Source organism: Ovis aries, chromosome 1, assembly GCF_016772045.2.
Source record: "Ovis aries strain OAR_USU_Benz2616 breed Rambouillet chromosome 1, ARS-UI_Ramb_v3.0, whole genome shotgun sequence".
NCBI lineage: Eukaryota > Metazoa > Chordata > Mammalia > Artiodactyla > Bovidae > Ovis > Ovis aries.
Window position 1 is genome coordinate 106209308 of NC_056054.1, and position 15781 is coordinate 106225088.

At 46.4% G+C, this 15781-nt stretch overlaps 1 protein-coding gene across 4 annotated transcripts; it reads left to right on the forward strand.

Annotated features, from left to right (window-relative positions):
- Positions 1-1977: 1977 nt before the first annotated feature.
- On the forward strand, positions 1978-15596 carry SLC25A44 (solute carrier family 25 member 44). Of its 4 annotated transcripts, none has more exons than XM_060402674.1 (4): positions 1978-2044; positions 2702-3346; positions 9320-9447; positions 12898-15596. In XM_060402674.1, the coding sequence occupies exons 2-4, from the start codon at positions 2722-2724 to the stop codon at positions 13087-13089; spliced, it is 945 nt and encodes a 314-aa protein (XP_060258657.1). In that variant the 5' UTR covers positions 1978-2044; positions 2702-2721; the 3' UTR covers positions 13090-15596. The 4 variants fall into 4 exon arrangements, with proteins under 4 accessions (XP_060258657.1, XP_060258659.1, XP_060258658.1 ...); XM_060402676.1 differs by having other exon boundaries at positions 9325-9447; XM_060402675.1 differs by having other exon boundaries at positions 9325-15596.
- The last annotated feature ends 185 nt before the right edge of the window (positions 15597-15781 follow it).

A 15781-nucleotide genomic window follows, 5' to 3' on the forward strand; every position in this document is an offset into this window, starting at 1 on the left:
CTTTCAGAGGGGTAGGGAGGGTAGATGCAGAGCCTTCACCTTCAACTGTAGAGGCTCAGCCCTCTTGGCATGACCCATAGCGGCTTCCTCTGTCATGGCAGTGGTGGAAGCTTCCTGCTTTGGCCCTGGAGAGTCCTTCCTTCTTTGTGGGAATTTAAACTAGACTGGCACATGTGAGGGATGGAGATGGAGGAAAGTGGGGAAGTGAGGCACTGGGTGCTGTAATCAGAAGATGTTGGTACTCTGTCATTCAGTTTCATAGGTTGAGATGGTGCCCTCAAAACTAGGTTCTGGGACAGAGTCCTTTGTTGCCCTGCCTGTCACGCACTATTCATGAGCCGGGCAGAAGGCTCTCCTGCTTGAGCCCTGCTGTATTTGTCCTGTGACGACAACAGGCCCGCCCAGCCACTCTGCTCAGTCCCTCCACAAACACGCTGGGAAAGCAGAGGCAGCTCTTGGTTTCCCTGGAACAAAGCTGAGAGAAATCCCTGAGCATCTGCACGGCCAGGAGCTTATGTTTAACCCTTGCGTGACTGGCAGTTGTGAAGGCATTAATTCTGCCTCCCAGGGTTGGAATGACTTAGCTTCAGACAGAACAGAGATGATTTGTGCTGGAGCTCCTCAACTCCCAGGGGGCAGAGGGCATGATGGAGCAGAGGAGCAAGCTTGGCTCATGTCCTGCCTCCACCGCTGAACGACTGTGTGACCTTAGGCCTGTTTCTTTTAACCTGTCTGTACCTCTACTTTCTCATTTAGCAGAAATGTCCTAACTGTACACAAGTTGTACGGATTATATGAGGTAATATGTATTCAGTGAATCCTAGTATCTCTCTCTCTTTCCTCCTCTCTCAGTAGAAATGGACACATGACCTTGGGACCCTGGATGACAAACACCCACTTAGTTTTTCAATGGTACAGTGATCCCCTTCTTTTGAAGGGCCTCAAAAGAGAAGATTTCTGCACTGGACTTGGTGGGTGTCGTGGGCTGAGGCTGGAGGAAGGGCCCACAGCAAGTGGCACATCCGTGTTCCAAAGGTTCTCCTCCTAGAACTCAATCTCTAGCTCATTCCCCGTGACCTCAATGCTCTGTTCTGGTTAACTCAGTTGTTTCCGCTGTTTTTCTCTCCCTTCCACTGCCCGCATGTATTTCTCCATTCACCTGCCTTGTCCTCCTCCAGAGAGCCTATCTTGGTTACATGTGCCTCACGCATGTCTCACCTTGAAGCTGAGGTTTTCCCTTCAGCTCACATGTACTGAGTTTATACTGCAGGTATCTTGTATTTTAATGAAAGTGATACAGTCCAGCTCAGGGAATTCCAAAAAGCTAACCTTGCTTCTCCACAGACTTGTATGGTAAACCAAGAAGCTACTTAAAGTTTGGGGAGCCCCTGACTTCTCACTTCCTGGAATTTAACTTTCCACTTTCTCCTTCTGGCTGCAAATGTCCAGTATCCTGCCCAGGAGCACATTACATTGTCACTGTGTCTATGTCCAGTATATGACGCGCTCTCATTTGACATTTCTTAAGTTGGACGCTCCTGATTTTATATAGTTGTTACAGTTGTAAGCTTATGAGTTTTGTTTGAAACTTTACTCTTTGGATACACGTAACATGAGGGCCCCATGTATTTAATTTGCCCTGGTTGCTTTATCTCTGTTTCTTATGTCTAGTCCCCAGAAGGATACTGAGTCTCCTTGAAGAGACTGAGTGTATCAAAGGTGGAGTTGCTCTTTCTTCTGTCGCTGGAATCTCCCTTCATTGTCTAGGGCTGAGGTGACTGTTTCTGTGCTTGGGGATAAGGGGGCCAGGCATGTTCTCTGCAGTTGTCAAGACTCTTCAGGGAAGCTGCTTAGCTCTCAGGTGGTTCATTTCTTTCTCTCGGGTGAGTTATCTAATAACCAAAGAGGACTCTGACCTTTGACTTGTTCCTGACTTCCTAATTTCTTTCATTAAAGGGGAGGGAGGGAGGGGCTGGCGGCTGTGGCGTGAAAGCCCTGTTTGCTTCCTTCCTCACGTTTTCTTCTAATGCAGACTGGAGAAAATGTAAGTGTAGTGAGTGTGGGTCAGGGAAGCTCAGAGGGGCCAATGCAGGAAACCAGAAATAAAGTCAGGTGAGTCAGCTGGTAAGTGGTGCTAAAAGAGGTAGTCTGCTGAGGCTCAGTGGCTGAAGGCTGAAAGCCTCGCCTTCTCAGTAGGCCTAGGGGCATCAGAAATGGAGTGCTTCCCTTGAGGTTTTAGGAACCCCTGGAATATCACTTTGTGACATCCCATTAGCCCACCTAAAGGTCTTGCCTCCTGTCAAGTGGTTGGTTTGTCCACAGCATCCTGAGCTGTCTGGGTGAGCTAGAAAAGGAAAAAGGATGGCCGTGACACCGGGGCCTGGACAGAGGCAGAGAGAGCAGACGAGTCCAGCAAGCTGGGAGCAGGGAGCTGAGGTGGGACTGGGGCAGGGGAGTCCCTGAGGTGAGAAACAGCTTTCACAGGAGGGCCCTGAATATGCTTGGACTGGTAAAGGTGGGGGGCATCTTAATCTGTGAAGGAAGACTCAGGCAGGGGTTGGCAGAGCCAGATTAGTTGAAGTCTAAGCTTTGGGAGGTGAGTACCCCAGGAGATGAAGCCTGAGAATAGCGTTTCAGAGCCCAGCCAAGAGGAGAAGGCGTGAACTCTGGTCTCCTTCATATTCCCTCCATCCTGCTCCAGCCCCCAGGTCTGCAGGCACAATGGAGGACAAACGTAACATCCAGATCATCGAGTGGGAGCACCTGGACAAGAAGAAGTTCTACGTGTTCGGTGTGGCGATGACAATGATGATCCGCGTCAGCGTCTACCCCTTCACCCTCATCCGCACTCGGTTGCAGGTTCAGAAAGGCAGGAGCCTCTACCATGGGACCTTCGACGCCTTCATCAAGATCCTACGGGCGGACGGTGTGACTGGCCTCTACCGGGGGTTCCTGGTCAACACCTTCACCCTCATATCTGGCCAGTGCTATGTCACCACTTATGAGCTCACCCGGAAGTTCGTAGCCGACTACAGCCAGAGCAACACCGTCAAGTCGCTGGTGGCTGGTGGCTCGGCCTCTCTCGTGGCCCAGAGCATCACGGTGCCCATTGATGTGGTCTCCCAGCACCTGATGATGCAGCGCAAGGGTGAGAAGATGGGCCGCTTCCAAGTGCGGGGGAGTCCAGAGGGACACGGGCTAGTTGCCTTTGGCCAAACCAAGGACATCATCAGGCAGATCCTGCGGGCGGACGGACTTCGTGGCTTCTACCGAGGCTACGTGGCTTCACTGCTTACTTACATCCCAAACAGTGCTGTCTGGTGGCCCTTCTACCACTTCTATGCAGGTAAGCGGGAACTAGGGAGGGTGAGGGTGGAGGAGGGGTTACTCATGAGACAGATGCTGTCGCCCCGGGCCTGTTGGAATGGGGGATTTAATGGGAAAATTCATACAGCAAACATTTGAATTCAAGAGGATTCAGAGGTGAATAAGATATGGTTCTTGCTTTCAGAGAGCGAATATTATAGTGGAGGGAATCAGACAAGTAAAATCTATGACTGTAGCACATTGAGTATGTTCTCCATGCGTCAGGATCAACTGAGGTTTGTGGAATATTGGCAGAGAATGGGTGGAGAGGGACAAAATCCTTGGGATTTAAAGATGGAATCAGTCGTGATAGTGTGAGCTTTTGAGTTGGATGCCTTTCCTGGGTATTTTAAAATTTAAGTTCAAGATGTAATACAGTCTTGAAGCTCTCTAATCCTGTATTTTTGGTTCACAAGTATTTCTTAGAAACGGAATTACTGGGTCCAGAGATAACATTTTTTTTTTAATGGCCGCGCAGCATATGGGGTTTTAATTCCCTGACTAGGGTTCAGACCTGCACCCCCTGCATTGGAAGCACGGCATCGTAACCACTGGACCTCCAGGGAAGTCCCAAAAGATGACATTTTTGAGGGTCTTAATAAACATACCGCCAGACTTCCTTCTGAAAGGGCAAAGCATATTGCCGAGAGCAGGACCTGTATGTGCTTGCTACCCTGAAACATCCACAGCGTTGTAACTTTGTCTCTTTCTTTTAACAGTCTTTCATCTAGAGTATTTGGTAAAATTCAAATATGTGGACTCCACCTTGACCCTTTGTATCAGATTCCTTAGGAACAGATGCTGGTAATCTTAATGTTAGAGAAACATCCTAGGAAAAATTTTCTCCGGAGTCTATCTTCACCCCTGTCTCCTCATTTGATTTCATCTATAATTAGGGTTGTCCTTTTCTAATATGTCCAAATCTCTATTTCTTTTCCCAAACTAACCTGTCCAGAGCTCTGGACAGATATTCTGACTGTTGGACCTTTCAACGTGAAGGCATGCACGTACATCTGAAATTTTACTCAGCTATAACATTTTTCATCCCAACCTTTTCCTTTTTCTGACTTACTTTCAGGTGTCAGTGGCCAGGTTATTCTCCAGATCACCGAGACGAAGGCTTTGCGCATCGCGCTTGGCCCCTGCCTCTTCCTTGTCCCCACTAACATTTATTGAACCCTCACTGTGTGCCAGGCTCTGTGACACTGTGTGTCTCAGGGCCTGATGAACTGTCAGTGTTCAGGATGTACTTGTTGAGCGAATAGATTGGTTCTTGTCACTCCGTTTTGCTAAAATCTACCAAGGCTTCCGTATGGGTGTTTAGAATAAAATCGAATGCTTCTCACAGTCAGTACAGGTCTGCGTGACCTGATCCTCATCTCCTCCAGCCCTGTCTCGCGCCCCTCTCCCCTTACTCACTCTGGTCCATCCTCACTGCCCTTCATTCAATTCCCGAGATACATCAAGCTCTGTTCTCACCTCCTTGCCTTTGCACATACTGTTCTTTCTGCCTGCAACACCCTTGCCCATTTTCTTTCTGTGGCCAGGTCCTTCTCATGCCTCAGGCATTGGCATACATGCTCCCTTTACCCAGCCGGAAAGAGGGCGCTTCCTGTTGTCTTTTTCAGCACCTTTTCCTCTAGAGCACTTACCATAATTTGCAGGTGTTTTATCCCTAGCTCCCATGCAGCTCCTTAATTAGACTGTAAGTTCCATGAAGTTACTTCTCTGCCCATTTCTCTGTTTTATGCCTAGTGCTTTCGCAGTGGCTGGCATATAGTAAATAAATGCTCATTTATATTACTTGCCCAAAGTCATTTAGGCAGGAAGGACTTAAACCAAGTAAGCCTAGGTTCATCTTCTGCCTTGCAGATAATAGATGCCCAATAAACATTTGTTGAGTGAATAACGGAGAAGGAAAACTTGGGACTCTTTCTCCCACGCTCTTGTCTTTGTTTTTTCATCGTCTTCGTAAACCCCGGGAAAATGGCGTATGTGAGTGATTAGAATTGGAATCTGAATCCCACTGCAGCTTGCTGGCTTGGATGCCAGTGCAGACAGGCCCAAGGAAGCTGGCAGTGGCAGTCCAGATGCTACCTTCTAATGCTTGTGAAATGTTTTCTTTTCTGGAGAGCAAGACGCCCCTGAGGCACAGCTGGCAGTTCACTTTGTTTCTGTTTGTATGCTGACCCTGGGGAAGAAAGTGATTAGAAATCAGGGGAGAGGTGATTCTGGTAGGGCTTAAGGAATTCTATCTGGGTCTTGGAAGCCTTTGCTTCTGCCCTGCCAACCTCTACCCTCCTACTTGTTCTCTAATCTTTAGTTGCCTGGCCATAAATCACTAAAACTAGGAGCATGAGAAAAAAGTTATTATTTTTTTAAATGTGAAGTATAGTTAATATTCGTTGGAAGGACTGATGCTGAAGCTAAAACTCTAATACTTTGGCCACCTGATGCGAAGAACTGACATTTGAAAAGACCCTGATGCTGGGAAAGATTGAGGGTGGGAGGAGAAGGGGACGACAGAGAATGAGGTTGTTGGATAGCATCACTGACTAAATGGACATGAGTTTGAGTAGACTCCGGGAGGTGGTGATGGACAGGGAGGCCTGGTGTGCTGCAGTCCATGGGGTTGCAAAGAGTCAGACATGACAGAATGACTGAACTGAAACTGATAGTTAATATATAATATTGTATAAATTACAGGGGTGCAACATAGTGATTCACAATTTTTAAAGGTTATACTCCATTTATACTTATTATAAAATATTTGCTATATTCCCTGTGTTATATAATATATCCCTGTAGCTATTTTACACCCAATAGCTTGTACCTTTTAATCCCCTACCTTTATAATGCCCCTCCTCCCAGAAAAGAATTCTTAACTCTTTTCTTAAATCTGTTTGACACTCAGTCTCACTCAGAGTAAAAGCCAAAGTCCATGCAATGGCTTCAAAGCCCTAAATGACCTACCTCTTAGACCTCATCTATTCTTCTTCCCCTCACTTATCCAGACATGTTGGCCTCGCTGCCCCTTGAAGATCTCAGGCATACTCATGCCTCAGGGCCTTTGGATAGGATGTTACCTCTGCTGGGAAAGTTCTTTCCACAGATCGATAAGGCTTACACTCTCCTTTAACTCTTTGCTTAAACTTCACCTTCTACCCTTGGCATTCTTATCTCCTTTTCCTGCTTTATTTTTATCTATACCTAAAAACATACATATCTCTATATGTATATAAAATATACATCAGTTCAGTTCAGTCGCTCAGTTGTGTCCGACTCTTTGCAACCCCATGAATTGCAGCATGCCAGGCCTCCCTGTCCATCACCAACTCCCGGAGTTCACTCAGACTCACGTCCATCGAGTCAGTGATGCCATCCAGCCATCTCATCCTCTGTTGTCCCCTTCTCCTGCCCCCAATCCCTTCCAGCATCAGAGTCTTTTCCAATGAGTCAACTCTTCGCATGAGGTGGCCAAAGTACTGGAGCTTCAGCTTTAGCATCATTCCTTCCAAAGAAATCCCAGGGCTGATCTTCAGAATGGACTGGTTGGATCTCCTTGCAGTCCAAGGGACTCTCAAGAGTCTTCTCCAACACCACAGTTCAAAAGCATCAATTCTTCGGCGCTCAGCTTTCTTCACAGTCCAACTCTCACATCCATACATGACCACTGGAAAAACCATAGCCTTGACTAGACAGGCCTTTGTTGGCAAAGTAATGTCTCTGCTTTTGAATATGCTATCTAGGTTGGTCATAACTTTTCTTCCAAGGAGTAAGCGTCTTTTAATTTCATGGCTGCAGTCACCATCTGCAGTGATTCTGGAGCCCTGAAAAATAAAGTCTGCCACTGTTTCCACTGTTTCCCCATCTATTTCCCATGAAGTGATGGGACCAGATGCCATGATCTTCGTTTTCTGAATGTTGAGCTTTAAGCCAACTTTTTCACTTTCCTCTTTCACTTTCATCAAGAGGCTCTTCAGTTCCTCTTCACTTTCTGCCATAAGGGTGGTGTCATCTGCATATATGAGGTTATTGATATTTCTCCCAGCAATCTTGATTCCAGCTTGTGCTTCTTCCAGCCCAGTGTTTCTCATGATGTACTCTGCATAGAAGTTAAATAAGCAGGGTGACAATATACAGCCTTGACTACTCCTTTTCCTATTTGGAACCAGTCTGTTGTTCCATGTCCAGTTCTAACTGTTGCTTCCTGACCTGCATACAGATTTCTCAGGAGGCAGGTCAGGTGGTCTGGTATTCCCATCTCTCTCAGAATTTTCCACAGTTTATTGTGATCCACACAGTCAAAGGCTTTGGCATAGTCAATAAAGCAGAAATAGATGTTTTCTGGAACTCTCTTGCTTTTTTGATGATCCAGTGGGTGTTGGCAATTTGATCTCTGGTTCCTCTGCTTTTTCTAAAACCAGCTTGAACATCTGGAAATTCACAGTTCACGTATTGCTGAAGCTTGGCTTGGAGAATTTTGAGCATTACTTTACTAGTGTGTGAGATGAGTGCAATTGTGCAGTAGTTTGACCATTCTTTAGCATTGCCTTTCTTTGGGATTATGTATGTTTTAGCATACATCACCTTCTGATATATTTCATTTTTTATTTGTTGTCTGTTTTCCCCCACTAGAGTGTAAATTTCATAAGGGCAGGGATTTGAAGCTTTTTTTTTTTCAGACATTACAATTTGGATTTATAAAAGTTGCGCCCCCCCAAAAAAAAACAACCCACCCTGAAATACACACTAGCTTTGTTTGGCGAGGTAAAAGTTCTTTTTCCTTCTCTTGTCACTTTCTTCCTCAATATTGTAAGGTTGTTTTAGATTTTTTAATCTGATAAATTTTAATATTCCTATACATAGCCCAGTTTAACTAGACAAAAATTTGGACCTCTGATCTCGCCCTTCAGTACCTGGGGATCTGGGTGGCCCTTCCCGGGGCAGGTCTGTCCCAGGAGCAGCTGGAGGCAGGCTCCCCAGTGGCAAGCATTGACAGCTACTTTACTTTTCTCATTAATGTACAATGAGAGAGGATTGAAGTTGCTGAGATAAGTGGGGACAGGTCACATCATACTGTTCATGGAACGTTCAGAAGGATGGCCAGGTTCGGGAGAGGTCTCAGTCACCCTTGCGGCTTCCCTGTATTCTCCTCAGATGCTGACTTGAGGCTCTTTTATTCATTGTTGTTTCCTCAGAACCCAAGCTGACTGGCTCATGGTAGTCACTCAGTGAATCTTTGTTGAATAAATGAACAGACCCTCATCTCTCACCTCCAGAGAGGGAGAAAGCAAAATAATGCAGTTGCAGGTGAACTTCCCAGCGACACTGGGGTTGGGTGAATCTGGATGTTATTGCATCTGCTTCATCACCATTGTGAAAAATGAATTTTCCTTCCTTGATATAGGCTGAAGAAAAGTTTTCACTGTAGGATATGATTTTCTCTTTTAACTGTAATTGTTTTTTTATTTTTACAAATATTCACATGGTTTGAAATTCAAAAGGTAGGAAAAGGTGTGTAGTGAAAACGCTTCTCTGCCATAGTCACCCAGCTCCCTTCCTTGGAGACAATCAGTGTTACCACTTTCTAATGTATTTTACCAGTTATCTGGTGCCTGTGAGTTGGGGGAAGTGGAATATCAGCATAAGAGTTTTACATCAGGAAGGATTTCTGTCCAGCAGATGAAAGGAGTCAGCAAGCAAAGGGATTTTGAAATCCCCTTCTCCAGAGGGATTTTTGTCCTGTTCAAATTGACTTTTGAAAGGGGCCTGAGATTTATAAATTTTTGTTGATTCTGATGGACATGAAGAAAAGACAGGACGGAAGTTACAGGGTCTAAGGCGGCCAAGGATGGAAATTTTGTCATCGTTGGGCCAACTGGTAGAAGCAGCAAGGGGCACGTGGGCTGGTAGCTCGCGTCTTGAGGCACTGTCTTTCCCTCGGTTCCAGAGCAGCTCTCATCCCTCTGCCCAAAGGAGTGCCCTCACATTGTCTTTCAAGCCATCTCGGGGCCTCTGGCTGCAGCCACTGCTTCCATCCTCACCAATCCCATGGATGTCATCCGAACCCGAGTACAGGTAAGACCAGTCTTCTTCTCTCCCCAGCTGCCAGATAAGCCATGAGAAGCCTTTTCCTGTGGTTATGACTCACCATCTACAGAAACCAGCTGAGCACTTTGAACTGCCTAGGATGTTTCTATCACCTTGTCTACCACCTTGCATGCCTCTTTTCCTTGCCCATGCCCCCAGGAATTCTTACTGCTGTCTTCTAGGCTCTTGTCCTGTTAGATTACCGTCTGAGCCTCCAGGGAAGCCCTAGCATAGCATATCAATCACCTTTCCTTATCTGGCAGGTTTGTAGATACTAGAAACACGATTTTAGTTTATTTCATATGTCTCTCTGGGTTTTCCACTTGGCTATGAGCTCTCTACAGTGAGAGCGACTGTTCTTGAACAGTTTTCACAGATGGTTCTGTATGGGCTCAGCACAAATACAAAGGCCTTGGTGGTGCTGTCCAGAAATTATAGACCCTGTCTTTAGTCAGCTCAGTGACAATTTCACAACCTGAAGGCCAAAGACATTGAATCTAAAGGATAATATGTAGTATACAAATGATGCATTTTGCTCTGTAAAGCTCTAGGTGGAGTGTGTGTGTGCACACGTGTACACATGGGCACTCAGTCACGTCCAGTTCTTTGTAACCCCGTGGACTATAACCTTCCCAGACCTTCTGTCCATGGGATTCTCCAGGCAAGAATACTGGAATGGGTTGCCATTTCCTCCTCTTGAGGATCTTCCTGACCCAAGGATCCAGCCAGTGGCTCCAACATCTCCTGCATGGGCAGGCAGGTTCTTTACCGCTGAGCCACTAGGGAAGGCCGAGAATGAGGGAGAAGGAAGGATAAAAACCTTAACAGGTTAGAGGTGAAGTCAGCTTTTCTGATACCAGGATGTTTGGACAGGGGTGATTGGTAAATCTAGGTACAATTGAACCTTGAACAACATGAAGTTTAGGAAAGCCGACACTCTGCATAGTTGAAAATCAGAGTGTAACTTGGCCCTCTAAATCCATGGCTCCTCATCCACAGATTGTCTAGTACTACAGGATTGGGGGGGGGGGTGTTTTTTTTTAAGTATAAATAAAAATGAATTTTTACTTAAATCATTTTGGTATCGGTTACAGTCATAAAGACATTTAATTATATTGTGGGTAATATAAGCAGGCAGTTCAGTTTTAAATTCAGTTTTTTTTAGCCACCCTACGTGGCATGTGGGATCTTAGTTCCCCATCTGGGGATCAAACCCATGCCCGCTGCAGTGGAAGCGTGGAGTTTTAACCGTTGGACAGCGAGTTCAGTCAGTTCAGTTCAGTCGCTCAGTTGTGTCCGACTCTTTGCTACCCCATGGACTGCAGCACTCCAGGCTTCTCTGTCTATCACCAACTCCCGGAGCTTACTCAAACTCATGTCCACTGAGGCTATGATACCATCAACCATCTCATCCTCTGTCGTCCCCTTCTCCCGCCTTCAGTCTTTCCCAGCATCAGGGTCTTTTCCAGTGAGTCAGTTCTTCACCTCAGGTGGCCAAAGGAGTGGAGCTTCAGCCTCAGCATCAGTCCTTCCAATGAATATTCAGGACTGATTTCCTTTAGGATGGACTGGTTAGATCTCCTTGCAGTCCAAGGGACTCTCAAGAGTCTTCTCCAACACCACAGTTCAAAAGCATCAATTCTTCGGCACTCAGCTTTCTTTATAGTCCAACTCTCACATCCGTACGTGACTGCTGGAAAAACCATAGCCTTGACCAGACGGACCTTTGTTGGAAAAGTGATGTCTCTGCTTTTTAATATGCTGTCTAGGTTGGTCATAACTTTTCTTCCAAGGAGTAAGCGTCTTTTAATTTCATGGCTGCAGTCACCATCTGCAGTGATTTTTGAGCCCCCCAAAATAAAGTCTGCCACTGTTTCCACTGTTTCTGCATCTATTTGCCATGAAGTGATGGGACTGGATGCCATGATCTCATGGACAGCCAGGGAATTCCCTAAATTCAATGTTTTATGTAATAACTCTGCTACCTATGTAAAATTTTGATTTTTTTCCAGAGAAGTTAAATAATCTCTTAAAATTTAATGTTGTATAAGCATGAAATTCTTAAATTAACCAAGTATATACTTTAGAGAAACAAGAATGTATCTTGATATGTTTCAAGATATACAATACATAGATAGAGATTAAAAAGCAATGGTAAAATTTTTCTGGTTATTTTATTTTTAATTTATTTTTAATTTTTATTAGTACTGTTAGTAGTGTTACTGCTGAAAAAAAAGTACTGCTTATAAGTGGACTCACATTGTTCAAACCCATGTTGTTCAAGGGTCAGTTGTATATTTATCTCTAGGAAAGATTGTCCCTGCTATGACCCATACATTTTAAAATGAATGGTATCTGATCGGTTTACAAATAATAAAGTGCACAAGTTCCATCCTTATTCTCTCCTAGCCTTGTTATGGGGGTTCCATGAGGAGAATCAAGGGAAAGAACAGCTCCCTACTATATGACTTGGCAACTAAACAACAACTTCTTTGAGGCGTTCCCAAGCTAGAAGAGACAAAGTGCGTATGGGGACCAGGGCCATAGCTAAAAACGTCCTTGACATGTCTGTAGATTTGTGGAGGATGAGAGGCACACAAGTGGTCAGAGGAAGAAGGGAGTGAGGGAATGTGGAGGTGGGTGCTAAAGGAGGCAGAGAGGAATGGGGAGATGTTCTCAGTCAAAGATGGGCCCACCTTGGGAATAGGGAGAGGCGTATCAAGGAGGGTGTCTGTCCTGCATTGGTTGCGGGTCTGAGTGGGGTGGTCTCTGAGTGTGTTGTTTGGTTGTAGGTATGGAGAAGAGGGCAAAAGTATTAGGAAAGAAGAGAGAAAAGATTCTTGCCATAGCCAGGCTTCTGGTACGATAGGGAAGGCAGGTCACAGGGTGGGAGGTGGCAGGGACAGAGTGGAGGACTCTAGCCATGTGGGTTCAGAGGAATTGAGATGATAGAATCAAAATGTCTGCAGAGGCCTTGGAGGTGATTTAATCCAGCCTCCCTGAGACCAGAGAGGAGAACCTGGTCTAGACTCATCACTGTGTAGTTTATGTAATAATATTAATGAAGCTAACATTTATTGAATACTTACTGTCTGCCCGGCACTGTTCTCAGCATTTATAAGAATTCTTTTGCTTACTGCATAAAACAACCATACGGTGTAGGTACTATCATTATTATTATATATTTGAGGAAACTGGGATGCAAAGTGCTAAGTAAACTACCTGAGATTATGCTGTTAGTAAATTAGGGGGCAGGATTCATACCAGGCATTCTGGCACCAGAGGCCACACTCACTCTGCTGAACTGTCCTGCTGAAGCAGAGTCTGGCCCTCTGACTCCTAAGTCTAATTCTTTCCACTTTTAGGCTAAGATAGGAGAGACTGGGTGTAGGGACTTTGACGGCAGACTGTGATCCTGCACTCTGTGGACTTTTCCAGGTTGAGGGCAAGAACTCCATCATCCTGACCTTCCGACAGCTGATGGCAGAAGAGGGGCCTTGGGGGCTCATGAAAGGCCTGTCTGCCAGAATCATCTCAGCCACGCCCTCCACCATCGTCATTGTGGTGGGCTATGAAAGCCTCAAGAAACTCAGCCTCCGACCTGAGCTAGTCGACTCGAGACACTGGTAACCAGTGATGGGGAGAGAAGCCTGCTGTTTCCTGCACTACCCTGGGTCAGGGGCAGAGAGGAGAGGCCAGCACCCTCTCCAAGTGCCCCCACCGCAGACCTAGTCCTGCTGTGGGCCAGGTGGCCTGCTGGGACCAGGACAGAGACTTTGAACTGCTCTTGCTGAAGAGGCTCCACGCCTGGATCCCCCATCCTCATTGTTTTTAATTTTCTTGCCAAGCTGGGCTTCCTCACTCAGTCCAGGTACTCAGTCCTGCCCTAAGGAAATCCACTCTACCCGCCAATCCCACTCCATCGATCCCCTGCTGACCCTTCTCTGCCTTCTCCCTCCATCTGTGTCCCTGAGATCCTGAGAAGAGCTGTACACAGAACTTGGTTACTAGCGCTAGTTCTTCCTATTGGGCGTTCAGTCCAAATTCCAAGCAGCTGCCATTAGCCCTTCATCTCTTAGGTTTGCTTATTTTTCTTCTGGGACTGAGCTGCCCACCAGACTACTCTGCTTTTCTCTGCCACTGGGGACAAGGTGCCAGGCACTTTTACACAGGGCATAGGAGCAGCAATAACCTCTGGTTCTCCAGAGCACTTGTCCTCTCTTTGGAGAGTTATTAGGTTGGGGAGAAATGTTGATACTTTATTTTGTGTGTATATTTTCCTGTGAACCAGGCTACTGTCTAAGTCCTGCTAAAGCACCAATCCTGCAGTCAGAGCCTACCCCTTCCTCAGACAGGTGAAAAATGTAATGTAGCTTTTCCCTCAATCCCAGTTCCGTAGCCCTCCCAGTCCCTACAGGGCCAGCAGCCCTAGGACAAACAAGCTGCTGTTTTCCCCTGGCCCAGATGACTACAGTGGTGGGCACAGCTCTAAGTAAATCAGACTGTCTGGGACACATTGTACTTGGAACACTACCCTGAAAAGTCTGGTTGAGAGAGTAGTTGGTTTGGAAAGTGACAGAAGGATATGTATGCCCTAGTTCATCTCCCTTGACCAGCTGAGCCAAACCTAACAGAGGGTAGTGGAGCTTCTTAATCCCAGGCAGTCATCACACACGCACACACGCGCGCGCACACACACACACCCCAATCACTTGGACTCACAGAAACCGATGTTGTCTCACAATGGGAATCTCTGAGATGTGGAACTGTTTGTGTTTTTCTTCTCCCCAGTGTAAGGAGACATCCCGGTCATGGTACCCTCTGGAGTGATGCTTGGAGGAGGGTAAAGGGCGGGTTGGGAAGTCACTCAATACCAGGAACACTGCATTTACCAGCCTGATACTGCCAAGATTATCTGTTGACGCTCTCAGGAGCTAGGTGATGAGTGCTGCTTTCTTGCCTCATCCTCCCCGCCCTCCCCCCGCCCCCCCCCCAACACACACCTCCTCTACCAAGTCAGTGTGGCAGGTGAGGAGAGGTGCAGCAAATGGAATGAGAAGAAGGCATATCAAACCCACACTTCTGCTTGAAACATTGGACTTGGATGACCCTTCAAACTTCATTTGGTCCCACCCCCTGGGAGAGGCCACGGTGCCAATTTGAAAGGTGCTAGCTACCTGAAGCCTTGATATTTATTACGGCTGCCCCACAGTCTATCCCCCCGGCCTAGATCAGAATCTAAATTCTCTCCCTTTACCACCACTTCCCAGCTTGTGCTATTTGAAGGTTATTTTCTCTTTCATTCATTTCATTGTTTGTCCCTTCTTAGACTTTGTCAAGAGTCCTCCAATTTCTGTTCACAAACGGTCATCTAAAGGGTTGGGTCTGCACATCATTCTGAATCTTCCTGTGTCTCAGTCACTCGTGTACCCTAAGAACCACGAAGATAAGAGAAGCCAGGGGTCCCTTCTTTCTCTTTAAACTCATTCTGTTGAGACCTTTGGAGGCTGATTTTTCTCAGCGCCACACCTTCCCCTTCCTAGAGATTATATTCAGTCCTTCCCCACCATTGCAAAGTGGGTAAGGTATCATGGACAAGAGGTAGCCTCCTGCTTCTCTTATTTCTCCGACCCAGCCTCCTCAACTCTTTTTCTTCTGTTTTCTTGTAAAGTATTTCGGCCTTGTTTCCTTTCTCTCTGTCTCTCTCTCTCTCTCTCTCTCTCACACACACACACACACACACACACACACACGCGCAGGTGTTTTAAAAGATGATGTGCATATATACTAAAAGGGATCCATGGCCCCTTACTTTTCCATCTAATATTTTAGGGACTGGTATTGGGTTTGGTTAAAATATGGCTTGGTGGGGATGGGGCCGTGGCCTTCCGTTTTCCCAAGACCATGGATCGGACCAATTGGAGTGTTTGATGTATTGGTCCGTAGCCAAAATTGGAAGAACTTCCGGGAGACTGGGCAAGACGGGGAAACCTGATGGGAGTATTGGACAGGGGAATAAAAATGCAGATACAGTTAACATTTGATAAAATGGACTCCTGTGAATAATATTAACGGCGAACATTCACTGTTGCACTGTACGAATTCTCTAAAAAGTGTAATTAAACGTTTTTATCGAGTCCCTGAGTTTCGAGCTTATTTTGCCTTCTCGCCAAGAAAGGACTACGGTTTGCATAATCCTCCGCCTCCGGCAGTGTCCCCTCCCCGCGGCTGGGTGATAGACATTTGCTGCTTCCAATCGGAGGCACCCACGGCCGGGAACGGCCAATCGGGGGCTTTGGTGGGCGGGGCGTCCGGGTTTGGC